Source organism: Kogia breviceps, chromosome 14 (genome assembly GCF_026419965.1).
Source record: "Kogia breviceps isolate mKogBre1 chromosome 14, mKogBre1 haplotype 1, whole genome shotgun sequence".
Lineage (NCBI taxonomy): Eukaryota > Metazoa > Chordata > Mammalia > Artiodactyla > Physeteridae > Kogia > Kogia breviceps.
The window spans coordinates 82,531,052-82,545,309 of NC_081323.1; the positions used below are offsets into that span (position 1 = coordinate 82,531,052).

At 47.2% G+C, this 14,258-nt stretch overlaps 1 protein-coding gene across 7 annotated transcripts in view; it reads right to left on the reverse strand.

The window, feature by feature from the left end:
* Positions 1-14,258, reverse strand: part of STYXL1 (serine/threonine/tyrosine interacting like 1) — a 65,324-nt gene that overhangs the window by 19,078 nt on the left and 31,988 nt on the right. For 5 of the 7 annotated variants that reach the window (XM_067013864.1, XM_059037241.2, XM_067013863.1 and 2 more), the window contains exons 4-6: positions 11,024-11,162; positions 6,957-7,102; positions 458-603 (exon numbers count right to left, since the gene is read on the reverse strand). In XM_067013864.1, the coding sequence (XP_066869965.1) occupies positions 458-603; positions 6,957-7,102; positions 11,024-11,162 (431 nt within the window). The remainder of the gene's footprint in view (positions 1-457; positions 604-6,956; positions 7,103-11,023; positions 11,163-14,258) is intronic. The other 2 variants (XM_059037245.2, XM_067013866.1) reach the window with 1 other exon arrangement.

Genomic DNA, 14,258 nt, shown 5'->3' on the forward strand with positions numbered 1-14,258 from the left:
GGATGCCATCTATGAACCAGAAAGCAGGCCTTCATCCAATGCGGAATCTGCCAGTGCCTTAATCTTAGACTTCCCAGCTTCCACACCGTGAGAAATTCTGTTGTTCATAAGCCACTGATCTACAGTATTCTGTTATAGCAGCCCAGATGGACCAAGAGAGGGGTCACTTCTCAGAGGGCCTGAGTTAAGTACCAAGAAAGTATTACTTTTGGTAAGATTTAAGTATGGGATAGGGGGCAAGTGTGGGGTCTCAGTCAGGGGCAGAGGATGCCATGGCCATGCCAGGCAATGAAGTGCAGGCCAGGAATAGATGAAAATAAATGCAGACCCTACTCCAGTGTATGCTGACTTCTAAAAGCCCTTTCAATCTGTCAGTGCATGCCACTAGGAATCTTATATAAATAAATGATACTAATATAAACAAAAAAACAAAAAAAACAATGGTGTTTCTACTTACAATGGCCCTGTCTCCATGGAGACGTTGACATGTGCTTTGATTTTCAAATCCTTCTGAATTTTAGGGTCGCAGGCTTGCCTGAAATTTCCCAGGTAGATCCTGCCTGGCATTATCTCAACAGGGTACGGCTGGAAGGCATCCAGTTCCTGAGGTGGAGAAGGAGAAAGGCTGCTATGATAATAATCCCCAGAGAAGAAGTTGTTTTTGTTTCGTCTCTTGAAATGTGGCTCAGCAAACAAGCTTAGAAAGACAAACTGGGACAGTGAATGAGACTAACCCAATGTTCATTGTGGCACTATTCACAGTAGCCAAGACACGGAAGCAACCTAAATGTCCATCGACAGAGGAATGGATAAAGAAGACGTGGTACATGTAACACATGGAATATTACTCAGCCATAAAAAAGAATGAAATAATGCCCTTTGCAGCAATGTGGATGGACATAGAGATTATCATACTAAGTGAAGTAAGTCAGACAGAGAAAGACAAATATCATATGATATCACTTATATGTGGAATCTAAAAAGGTGATACAAATGAACTTATTTACAAAATGGAAAAAGACTCATAGACATAGAAAACAAACTTCTGGTTACCAAAGGGGAAAGGTAGAGGGGGGAAGGATAAATTAGGAGGTTGGGATTAACATATATACACTACTATATATAAAATAGATAATCAACAAGGCCCTACTGAATAGCACAGAGAACTCTGCTCAGTATTCTGTAATAACCTATATGGGAAAAGAATCTGAAAAAGAATGGATATATGTGTATGAATAACTGAACCACTTTGCTGCTGTACACCTGAGACTAACACAGCATTGTAAATCAGCTATATCCCCATATAAAATACAAATTAAATTAAAAAAAATAAAAACAGGGACTTCCCTGGTGCTCCAGTGGTAGAGAATCCACCTTCCAATGCAAGGGACACGGGTTCGATCCCTGGTCAGGGAACTAAGATCCCATGTGCCGTGGGGCAACTAAGCCCAAGCACCACAACTACTGAGCTCACGCACCTCAACGAGAGAGCCTGTGTGCCACAAACTACAGAGCTTATTCACTCTGGAACCCGCGCACCACAACTACAGAGCCCACACACCCTGGAGCCTGCACGCCACAACTAGAGAGAGGCCCGCGCGATGCAACGAACAGCCCACGCCCCAACGAAAGACCCCTCATGCCTCGACAAAGATCCCACGTGCCGCAACTAAGACCCGACACAGCCAAAAATAAATAAATAAATTAATTAATTAATAATAAATAAAGCTTTTTTAAAAAATTAAAAACAAAATTACCCTTTGATCCAGCAATCCCACTTTTGGTATATATCTAAGGAAATGAAATCACCATCTTGAAGACATATCTGCACGTGCCCCACCCCCCCAGGATCATTTGAGCATTATTCACAAAAGACATAGAAATGACCTAAGTGGGCTTCCCTGGTGGCGCAGTGGTTGAAAGTCCGCCTGCCGATGCAGGAGACACGGGTTCGTGCCCTGGTCCGGGAAGATCCCACATGCTGCTGAGCGGCTGGGCCCGTGACCCATGGCCGCTGAGCCTGCGCGTCCGGAGCCTGTGCTCCGCAATGGGAGAGGCCACAACAGTGAGAGGCCCGCGTACCACAAAAAAAAGAAAAAAAAAAAAGAAATGACCTAAGTGTCCATCCATGGATGAATGGATAAAGAAAATATGGCATATATATATACAATGGAATACTGTTCAGCCATAAAGAAGAAGGAAATCCTGTCATTTGTGACAACATGAATGGACCTCGAGGCCATTGTGCTAAGAGAAGAGAATAAGTCAGAAAAAAAACAAATATTGCATGATCTCACTCATATGTAGAATCTAAAAAAGTGAAAGTCGGGACTTCCCTGGCAGTCCAGTGGTTAAGACACCACACTCTCAATTCAGGGGGCACAGGTTCTATCCCTGGTCAGGGAACTAAGATCCCACATGCCACATGCCGTAGCCAAAAATAATAATAATAATAATAATAAAATAATAAAATAAAATAAAATAAGAATAAAAAAGCGAAACTCATGAAAACGAAGAGTAGAGTGGTGGTTGCCAGGGGCTGTGGGGGTGAGGGAAATGGGGAGATGTTGGTCACGGTTATAAACTTCCAGATATAAGGCAAATAAGTTCTGGGGATCTAACGTACCACATGGTGACTGCAGGTAACAACACAGGACTTCCCTGGTGGCGCAGTGGTTAAGAATTCGCCTGCCTATGCAAGGGACACAGGTTCGAGCCCTGGTCCGGGAAGATCCCACATGCTGTGAAGCAACTAAGCCCTTGTGCCACAACTGCTGAGCCGCACTCTAGAGCCCGCAAACCACAACTACGGAAGCCCGTGGGCCTAGAGCCCATGCTCTGCAACATGAGAAGCCACTGTGATGAGAAGCCCGCACACCGCAATGAAGAGTAGCCCCCACTTGCCGCAACCAGAGAAAGCCCACGCACAGCAACGAAGACCCAACGCAGCCATAAATAATTAAATTTATTTTTTAAAAAAATACAGTATTATGTACTTGAAAGTTGCTAAGAAAGTACATCTTAAATGTTCTCATCTCACACACAAAAAAAATGGTAATTATGTGAAGTGACGGATGTGTTAATCTTATGGTAATCAACCTGCATATATGTGTATCAAGTCATCTTGTTGTAAACCTTAAATTTACACAATGTTATATGTCAATTATATATCAAAGCCAGGGGGAAAATTACAAAATTTGGTCATTTCCAAGGAAAGATTATTAGAGCACCAATCAGGTGTTTAAAAACAATTATCATCAAATAATAAGACTAATCTTATAAACAAGTTGGAAAACAGCCAAAAAAGCATGCCAGTCTAAGACCGTTCTCAAAGCATGCCTCCAGGAAACTGAGACCTAATGAAAATTCCCCTAACGGTTTCTTGGGTGACCTATTACAGTTCAGATGTCTGTAATAAAACAGTGGCTACACATCTGTTGTTGGCATGGATTGAAAACTTACCTGTTACATTTAGTAAAATAAAACCTAGGCATAACCCCAAAAGAAAAGAAAAAAAGAAATCCACTAACATTGTATGAACTGATGTTTCTAATATGATCTGTTTAGAGACCCTTTGTTCCCATCAGTTCTCCATGGGAAATGCTAACCTACATAATTTCAAAGGTCAAACCAGCTCTAAAATGCCTCTGGCTCCAAGTCTGACTCAGAAATAACATATTAAGTACCTCAAGCTATCTTGCTGTCCAATTGAGCCTTTCAGAGCCTTCTGGCTTCAGCACATCTCCCCTCACCGTGAACCTACCACAAGCCCACATTCCTCCCAAACTGTTAGCCTCAAAAGCCTTTACCAATGAGCAGACACCACGCTGAACCAACCCTCAAGTTTGTGAGACACACGGCCCTTCTACATGCAGGAAGGCCCACTACTTGCGGATGTGACCCAAAGCACTCCCCAGGGTTCAGGGTGACCCCGCCCAGGACGCTCAGCTTGCCAGGGGCCAGATGAAATCCTCCTGGTTTCATTCGGAAAATCTCACACAATACCCACCACAAATCTGTCAACTCTTCCTGATGCTTTCGAACCAGCTTCCTTTCCTGTGGTTGTAACAGCTGTCGGGGAGCGGGTGTGGGACGGATAAAACATGCTCTGCTGTTCATTCTAGAGGACACGATTTTGACAACCACATCGACAAATGTAAAAGAAACCGGTATCACGAATTAACATGCCCACACCGAGCCCGCTGCCTTCCCCCAACACTGCCACCGCCTCCTCCTGTGTCCCCTTCTCAATGAGCCACGCCACTGGCCACCTGTCACCCGCACCTGAACCGTGGCATTATTCTAGACTCCTCCCTCTCCCATGCCCCCCGCCCCATGTCTAACCAAAGCCTTTTCCTAAGCATTTCTTGCATCTGTCCTCTCCTCTTCATCCCCGCCTCCTACCAGGTCTCCCCAGACCCACTCTGCCCGCACTGGTCTAGGCTCTGCTCTACAATCAGAGTTGATCATTCTCAAGGGTAATCTAACCAGGTGCCCCTCCCCGGACTTAAAACCACCCAGTGGCTCACCAGCATCTCTCTCTAGTGTGGTCTTCACACGTGCCCTAGTCACAGAACCCCTTTGCTCAAAGTGAAATCTTATTTAAGGGGTGCCACATATAAAATGGGAAATTAGAAATCGCTGTGTCTAAAGGAGCGGGGCAGTCTCAGAGCCCAAATCCTGTGCCTCCATCTCCCTTCGCAGGAGTTCCTTGGGGAGCAGTAGGGACACTCCTGCTTTACACTGTGTCAGAACACGTAACAGGAAGGGAGTGGGGCTTTCACTCTTGCCCCTGAATCAATAACAAAGGTCCCAAAGCAGGGAGTGGCAAACACTTGGAACATACCTTCTGAAGAGGGCCACAAACAAGCAGAGTAGAACTCACCCACCCAGGCCCTGCTAGATACCTCCAGCCACCACCCTACCCCCCCTTCCTAATCTACTTAAGAAGGTTGGGGGCAAGGACAGGTCTCAGGTGTATACCCGTCAAAACTGACCAAACTGTACATTTTAAATAGGTGCAGTTCATCCTATGCCAATTCCACCTTCCTAAAGCTTTAAAAGAAAAATAAAGAAGGTGAGGTATCAGCATGTGACATCTGCAGACCAGAAAGACTCCCTCCCATCACTGCAAAGCCAGTAAGGGTGCTCCTCTAGGAGCGAGGAGGAGTGCCTGGCAGGACAGAGAGGCTGGCTGTACACCTGTTGAGCTGAACTACCATAGCTCAGTGGAAAAAGGAGAAGAAGGCCTTTGGAGAACTTGACATATATACCCTGCATTTGGGAACAGGTATGACCCCAGACACAGGTCCCTACCTTTTCATAGAGGTTGACTGGAGCAGCCAAGCCAGCAAGGCAAGAAGGGGCCTCCCCCCCCGACTGTCACACTCCCCTGCGGCTCATTCTGGGATTCAGGTGAAAGAATATGGACGTGGTGGGAGGTCATGAGCTACCAAGGGAAGGGCAGGGAATTGGGGTTACTCCTGTCAGGAATTCTCAGCTGGCTCTCTCTGAAGGCTGCTCAGTAACAGACGGGGCCCCCTGAACAGCCCCAAGAAAACCAGCAACAAAGGCCAGCAGCAGCACACAGACCCTGGCTGCGGCAGATGAGAAGAAGGCACTTCCCCACCACTGACAAACAGCCAGTCACACAAGACAGGGCCCACACTGGACCCCCAGCCCCAAAGGGACCAGACCCAGAAGAGGGGATGTAAGGAAATGTCCATAAAGCTATCCCACACCCCTCCCCACTCCCAGCCCTCGGCCCCCAGCAAATGGAAGGCTACCCAGCTCTGGAAGATGAGAAGAGAGGAGATTTGAGTTGAGATTGGAATGTTAAACTAGCCTAGATTGTACTGGACTGTTTTTATGCCCTTTTCAAAAAATTACTTCAAAAACACACAAAAGTAGAGAGAATAGTATAACAAACCTTGGATCTATCACCCTTCTGCAAGCATTATCATCTAATGGCCCATTTTGTTTCATCTATACCCCTGACTTCCCAACCCTCCCCAGATTATTTTGAAGGAAATTCCAGACATCGTATCATTTTAATTATAAATATTTCATTATGTATCTCTACAAGATAGGGACTCATATTTTTAAAATCATAGCCATAATAATGTCATCACAACCTAAAGAAATATATAACAATAATTCCTTACTATCATCAAATTCCAGTTCATAGGCACATTTCCCCTGCTGTTTTATAATATGACTAGACTGAAATTTTCCATAACCAAAAGCGGCCAGAAAGTATGGTATCTGCCCATGATGCTGCAAAGGGCAAGAATGAGAGCACAGTTGAAGGCAATTGCCGGAAAGAATGAAACCTCTGCAGGTTCACACTCCATGACACTCGGACCCTTCAAGAAACCAGATACTATAAAATGCCCCCAGGGACCAGTCCCTGCCTGCCTATCATTGCCACCCAGTGCCTGCCCTACCCTCACCCCATTCCCTTCTGGTTTGGCTCCAGGAAGTAAGTGCTCCTCTGGGCTCCAGACATCTGGTACACCCCTTCGCCACACCTTATCACAACCCGTCTCCCCCTTTTTACTGTATCCTCTGGACCCAGCCAGTGTTTGTGAGGCCAGACGGCTAAGGAAGGCGAGGCAGCCTCGAATCAATCATGATGGCCCTGCCTGCCCGTGTGACTTTGACCACGACCCACCATCCAGAACACCCTGCCCCGGATCCCTGCCCTCTGAACCAACCTCATCTATGAAGCACCACCCTGGATTTTGCCTGAACCTGGCAATTATAAATTCATCACACTGGACTGCAGCTCCTGGCTGCCCCACGCCCATTCGCAAGCCATCTTTGACATCTCCTCCATCTTTTCCATGTCATCTGTCTCCTTCTCCTCTTTCTCCAACCCTGCTCCCTGCCCCTCGGTCCCCAGGGGCAGGCCACGCTCCCATCCAAGCCTGCCCGTGCTCAGCTCCCTGCCTTACCTGCGGCATCCAGATGACCTTCCGTGTCCGGATGAAGTGGTACTTGGCCGAGAAGCTCTCATAGCCTCCTCTCAGGATGCGGATGGGGTGGCGGGAGAGGTGAGTCAGGGTTCTGCCACACTCAACGGCAGCTCCAAGCACAACTCCTAAGAGTAGAGACCAAAGAGATCAACGTCCCCTGTGTGCTCACCATTTGCCTAAAGGACCAGTGGATAGGCACTCCATTCTGAAAAGCAATTGTCTAGAAAGCTGAAGCAAATACAAATAGAGATGAATGGGGCTTCCCTGGTGGCGCAGTGGTTGAGAGTCCGCCTGCCGATGCAGGAGACACGGGTTCGTGCCCCGGTCCGGGAGGATCCCACATGCCGCGGAGCAACTGGGCCCGTGAGCCATGGCCGCTGGGCCTGCGCGTCCGGAGCCTGTGCTCCGCAACGGGAGAGGCCACAACAGTGAGAGGCCTGCATACCGCAAAAAAAAAAAAAAAAAAAAAAAAAAAAGAGATGAATGTTACAATTAAAATTTAAAAAGCAATTCACCACCAAGTAAGCTGATCTTTTTCTGTAAACTCCGAGATTTCATTTTTTTTTTCATATTGTCACAAGGAAGGATGATTCAACATGAGGGGAATGTGTATATACAACATCACATATTATATACCATACAATTCATCTATTTAAAGTATATAAATTAATGTTTTTTAATATATTCACAGTTTTGTAACCATCACTGCAGTCAATTTCAGAACATTTTAATCACCCCCAAAAGAAACCATGTACCAGTTAGAGGGTTTCATTCTTCATTTCCCTCCAAACATCCAGCTCTAGGCAACCATTAATCTAATTTCTACAGATTGACCTATTCTGGACACTTCATAGAAATTGAATTATACAATACACGGTGTTCTGTGTCTGGTTTCTTTCACTGAGTATAACGTTTTCAAAGTTCATCTATGTTGCAGCAAGTGTCAGCACTCCATCCTTTTTCATAGCTGAATAATATTCCACTGCGTGGCTCTCCACCTTTTGTTTATCCATTGATCTATTGATGAATATTTGGATGTTTCCATTTTGTGGCTATTATGAATAAGGCTTCTATGAACATCTATGTGCAAGGTTTTGTGTGTACATGTTTAATTTCTCTTGGTATATACTGTGGACAAAGAATGTTGCTTGCCATATCAGTAAACAAAGGATGCCGCGGCCATCAAGCCATCAGCCACTGCAGCTGCCCCCGACTGTGCAATCTGCCATGAGCGGGCAAATTATATGCGTGTGGTTTTTGGGTTTTGTTGTTCTGTGGTTGTGATTTCTTACCGAGTGAGGATGGGGGCTCCATAGCACTAAAGTGAGGTCAGGTATGGACTGTAGAGGGCGTTGTCTTTACTGACCAACATTTCCTAGGATTTCAGGGTCCAGCCGACAATCCTAGGATTGCAGACTGGAGTCCAACAGGATGAGCTTAGGGAAGAGGGGACAATTTCCTGGCTAAGGACCTCCTGAGAAGAATGGTTTTATTAAAGGTGGAAGCCTAGCGCCACCCAGTGACCGCTGGTGTGAATGCCCAACCCATGGAACTCCACCCATATATATTAGTCACTGAGCCACAAGCAGCAGCAAGGGGCGGTCAGCCCAAAGCAGGGGCTGAATGGAGAATGCAGTGGAGCCCCAGTGAAGCAGATTAGAACTGACCACGTTCCAGCATGTGGCTGGAGTGACTGTTCTCCAGCATCACTACCCTGGCCTTAGGAGACCAGACAGAGCCAAACTGCCCAGATTTGAAACCTGGCCCCACCACTTACTAGGTGTGGTGGTTTAAAAACTCTCTCCACAAACCTAGAAAAATGGTAAAGATGAACCGGTTTGCAGGGCAGAAGTTGAGACACAGATGTAGAGAACAAACATATGGACACCAAGGGGGGAAAACCATGGGGCGCTGGGGAGGGTGGTGTGATGAATCGGGCGATTGGGATTGACATGTATGCACTGATGTGGATAAAATTGATGACTAATAAGAACCTGCTGTATAAAAAAATAAATAAAATTCAAAAAAATTTTTTAAAAAACTAATACTACCCGGGCTTCCCCGGTGGCGCAGCGGTTGAGAGTCCGCCTGCCGATGCAGGGGACACGGGTTCGTGCCCCGGTCCGGGAGGATCCCACGTGCCGCGGAGCGGCTGGGCCCGTGAGCCGTGGCCGCTGAGCCTGCGCGTCCGGAGCCTGTGCTCCGCGACGGGAGAGGCCACGACGGTGAGAGGCCCGCGTACCGCAAAAAAAAAAAAACAAAACAAAAAACTAATACTAAACTTTCTTTGGGTTATTTGTATGGAAATATGTTCATATAAATGCTTCAGACATTACATGAAATTCCTAAAAATCTTACACGTTCTGGTATAATGTTATAAGTCATAATTCTACTTATTATTTTTAAATGTATGTCTCAGAAATAACTAAATTTCCTTGTTAATTGCAGTATTATGAACTTTCATCAAATCTTTAACTGTGGTCATTTTTAAGTCTTTTGTCATTTACAGACAGTTCTGGGTGTACTCTGATGCTTTTGCAAATACGTTCCTATAAAAGGGTTTCATCTTCAAGGAATTCATGGAAAAGACTGACAAGTACAGGTTTCTGGTAACTGACTGCACTGCTGAAGTGAATGAATAAGCATTTTCAGAACTCTAATGGAAAACTGATGAATTCACAAAAGTGTTCACAAAAGATCAAGATGAAAAAAAACTTAATTACATGGGACTGAGTAAACTGATGAGAATGATTATAATTTTTGTGACTTTCCGTTTGAATAAAAAAAAACCTCTCTCCACAAATTCTTTCAAACGCCTCCCTTTAAAAGGTTGAGTTTAGGGACTTCCCTGGTGGCGCTCCCAACGCAGGGGGCCCAGGTTCAATCCCTGGTCAGGGAACTAGATCCCACATGCATGCTGCAACTAAGAGTTCGCATGCCACAACTAAGGAGCCCGCCTGCCACAACTAAGATGGTGCAACCAAATAAGTAAATAAATATTTTTTTTAAAAAAAAAGGTTGAGTTTTAATTCCCCTCTCCTTGAGGGTAGGCTGTACTCAGTGACTTGCTTCTAATGAATAGAAAGTGGCAAGAGTGACTGTTTAAGTCCCAAGACTAGGTCATAAAGGGTACATGGCTGTCCCTTTCTCTCCCTCTTTCTTGGATCACTTGCTCTGGGGTACACCGGTTGCCCTGTCGTGAAGCCATCTAGGCAGCCCCAGGCAGAGGTCCGTGCAGTGAGGAACTGAAGACTCCTAGCTAGTCCCACTCCTAGCTAGTGACTCATCTCAGAGGCACATTATCCTGGCCTGGCCAAACTTTCACAGGACAGCAGCTCTGGCTGACGTCATGACTACAACCTTAGGACAGGCTAGCACCTCCCGGCTGAGCCACTCCTGAATTCCACAGGAACAAAGAGATAATTAATGTTTATGGTATTAAACTACTGAGTTTGGAGGCAATTTGTTACACAGCAGTAGATACCCATGGTCCCACACCTGGGGAATGAGTTACTTCACCTTCCTGGACCCCAATTTCCTCATCAATAAAGTGGGGATGTTACCTATTACGGCATAATTCTCCATGGTCTTTCATGTTTCTACATACCCTCTGAACAAAGGCACTGGCTTTTCAAGGATATGTGTATAACAAACAGCCTTGGATGACAGAGACAGTTTCTGCCTCCAGAGCCAAGGGCGGGCAGGTTTTCTGCCCATTTGTTAAAAAAGATTCAGGCACCCTAAGCTCAGAGTTCTCCATAATACCACCCACTGCATTCTGGCTACTTTTATTGCTCTGAGAAATAAAGCCCTTTGTCTCTGACCCAGGAGCCTCATGTCTTTTGCCAGCATCCATGAAATCATGGCAGGCTCACTTGTCATCTTGCAAAGAAGGAAAAATCCCAGACCCTTCCCAGTTCCTGACACTGCCATCCTCGTCGGGTTGCTCTGCAGATTGCACGAGGTGACCCAGGCAGAGCTCCTGGCATGTGACAAAAGTGCTCAATAACTTAACTCATATTCTTGCTGCTATCGTAAAAACCCACCTTGATCGCCTTCATCAGAGCTGTCATCATCGTCACCTTTTAGGGTTACCTTCAGGGAGCTGGTGTTGTTATCATACACCACACAGTATTCCACACACTCCAGATCCACAGAATCCGGGATAAGATATTCACCTGCCCTCTAAAGAAACCACAAAAGAAGGCTATTGGCGGGTGGGTTCAGCTGAACCCATATTCCCTGTACACCAGCCCTGGGAGGAGCAGGAGGTAGGACGGTGTCCATCTCCCTGACCACACACAGGCACGGAAGCACTGACAGTGGACCAGAGAGTCTACTAAACTCCAAGGATCTGCCACACCCATATTCTCTCCTGATGGAAGCTGACCACAGCCGACTGGGCCAGAGATAATGCCTGGCCAAAGAACAGTGGTCTATGGACCAGCTCACAGCCCATGAGGTGCCCTGGCATGAGTGCTATGAGAGCGGTCGTGGCCCCCTTAACTAATGACATTCTCTGTCTGGGGGAGAGTGTTGGCGCTGGGGACTGAATCCAAAATCTGCCATGAAGAGGGCAGTAAGCAGAAGGCTTGAATGGACAGAAGTCATAAGCAAGCAGGTATAATGAGGCAGACTGTAAGTTCAAATGGAAGCTCTGTGAGAGCAGGAACTTTTGTCCCTTTATAGCCACTGATGTAACCTGAGCTTCCAGAACAGTGCCTGGCACACAGTAGGCCATAAATATGGTTAAAGAAAGGAATGGGCAAACAGCAGCAGTGAGGTTGTGAGGAGGAGCTGGGGACTGGCTGAGGTATCATTATGCTGGACCATAAGGGCAAGAACAACAGGTGCCTTCTGCCAAGGAGGTGATGACCTCTCCCAGTACCAGAACTGCCCAGGACTCCAAAGGGTGTCCCAGAGCTCGGGAAGGCCCAGCTGGTAGCAGCAGAGAGGTGAGTCTTCACTTGTTCACAACGCTTCCTGAAAGCCCCCACTACTCAGGGGAACCTGAGCCTGGCTCTGTCCCTTGTGACCTGAGCTGACTGTCATAGAGGCCTTGACAGAGGATATTCAGGTGGGATAGGACGAGTGTGCATCTACTGTACTTCAAGGTAGAGCAGTAAGGCCCCTGGAAGTACAGACCCAGGACGCTCTCCAGGATTCTAAGGATAGAAATCACATTCGTTTAACAGAATTGGGAGACAGACGGCGCTCAGAGGATGCGCAGGGTTTAGACAGGTGCTAATGAGCGGGTAGAAGGCTCTGCGTATGGAGAAGAGCACGAGCAAAGGGGAAGGTGAGAGCAGCCCCTAGAGGCTTGAGCAGGTGTGAGCACAGGAGAGTTGTGGCCGAACATCCACTTTTACTTCATAAACATTTGTTGAGGACTCACTTTGTACTTACACTGTGCTAGGTTCTGAAATACGGAGATACAAAAAAAAAAAAAGAAAAAGAAAAAAAACAAAAAGGGAAATGCCCGAGTTGGCCTGGAGGACTCAGAAGGGTCTCGTGGGACAGGAGGCATTTGAGATAAGACTGTGAGGGCAAGTGGAAATTTGCCAGATGGACAAGGGCTGGGGGAGCATTCCAGGCTGAGGGAACACATAGCCGTCATTCATTTTTCAGTTAACAAATAGGTTCCAAGCACCTACCAGATGCCAGGGAGCAGAGTGGGCACCCGGGATACAATGATGAACAAAGCATACACGCCCCTGGGTCACAGAGAGCAGAGCCCAAGGGACCACACATACTGTCATTTCCTAGATTGTAAGAGACCATCGGTTGTAAGATGCACCACCAATTTCATAACATTTGCAATCAGGAGTGTACACAGAAGGAGAGGTGTGTTGGCACATGACGCTACTTCAGGCAGGGCGGGGAGCAAGTGGTTCTGGGAAGACCTGAACTGGTGATCTAAAGCCCAGACCTCCTTCCTGGGCCCTGTTGCTCTCTGTGTCCCCTGCACACTGGGTTCACCTTCTCAGACCACTTTGTCCTGAAGCCTGAGTCACGACCACCAGCGATCCTCAGACTCCCATCCTCCAAACTCCACCACCAGAGTAGGAGGAGCAGCCTTCCCTAACGCCAATTCTGATGTGCTGTTTTCTTCCCAGGCCAATCATCGTGGCCAGGGTCTGGATCTTATTCTAGGGAGCACCACTAGACCCCCATGATTTAAGCAGAGAGAGGAGTTCCCCTCAAAAAAGTAGAGGCACCAGGCAGAAAAACAACAGATGTTGGCCACATTCACTTTTGGGGGAAGAGACTTTGTCACTTTAAGGTGCAAATCAATTGTAGGATATATTCCAATCTCAGAAGTGTTAAAATACAAGGACAAATGAGCATCTAGAACCCAGGAAACACGGCAGGACAAGGTTGTGGAGGTGTCAGGGGAGAGTGGAAGCATGCCGGATGAGGCTGGAGAGAGACGCGGAACCAGATCCGGTGTGTGAACACCGACTTGAGGGCTGTATGTCCTGCTGATGCTGGGGTTCCCTTCCGGCCTTCAGGCCTGTAACCTCCTGGCCAGAAAGTAGGGGAGGGGAGGTGTGAGGTGTCAGCCTGGCCGAGGGGCTGAGGCAGAGGGAATGCCTCTTTTCCAGAGCTGGGGGTACTGCCAGAATCAAAGGAACACACAGATTTGAGAGGTGAGTTGGAAGCTGAAGCCATACAGGATGAACAGGCTCCGAATCAGCTGCAAAACACCAAGGAAGGTCTGCCTGAAATGGAGATGAAGAGCTAGAGTATGGAGCCGGAAAACTGAAAATCCAGAGAGGAAAAAAGCAGATAATGACACACTAGGGTGGGGAAAGGGAGGTGTCAGGAGCAAGCTTATCCCAGAAAAATGCTCGAGGCAGGGCACAGGCTCCCTGGCAAGTTGTGTGGGAGAGGGCCAGAGGTGGAGTGCACAGCAGCACGGTGGCAGTGGGAACAGGGAGAAGGGGGAAATATGGCAAGACAGAATTTTGGAAGTAAAACTGACGGGATGGCTAACTGCATGTGGACAGCTGAAGCTGTAAGCTTGGATGAAATCTCGGAAGAAAGCATACTGACCGACAGATATACAAGAACAAAGTAGTGGTTTCTTCAGGAGGCAGCAGGAGAAAATGAAGCTGAACCAAAGAGGTAGAGAAGAAACCAAGGAAGCAAGGGAGACCCTGCAAGTCAAGGGCAGAGAATGTGGTCAGGATGGGAGAGGTCAAGGTGGAGCCCAAGTGAAGGCTGCCAGGCTCAGCAGGGACCAGAGAGAGAAGACTCCCCATGGGGCTGGAGGGAAGG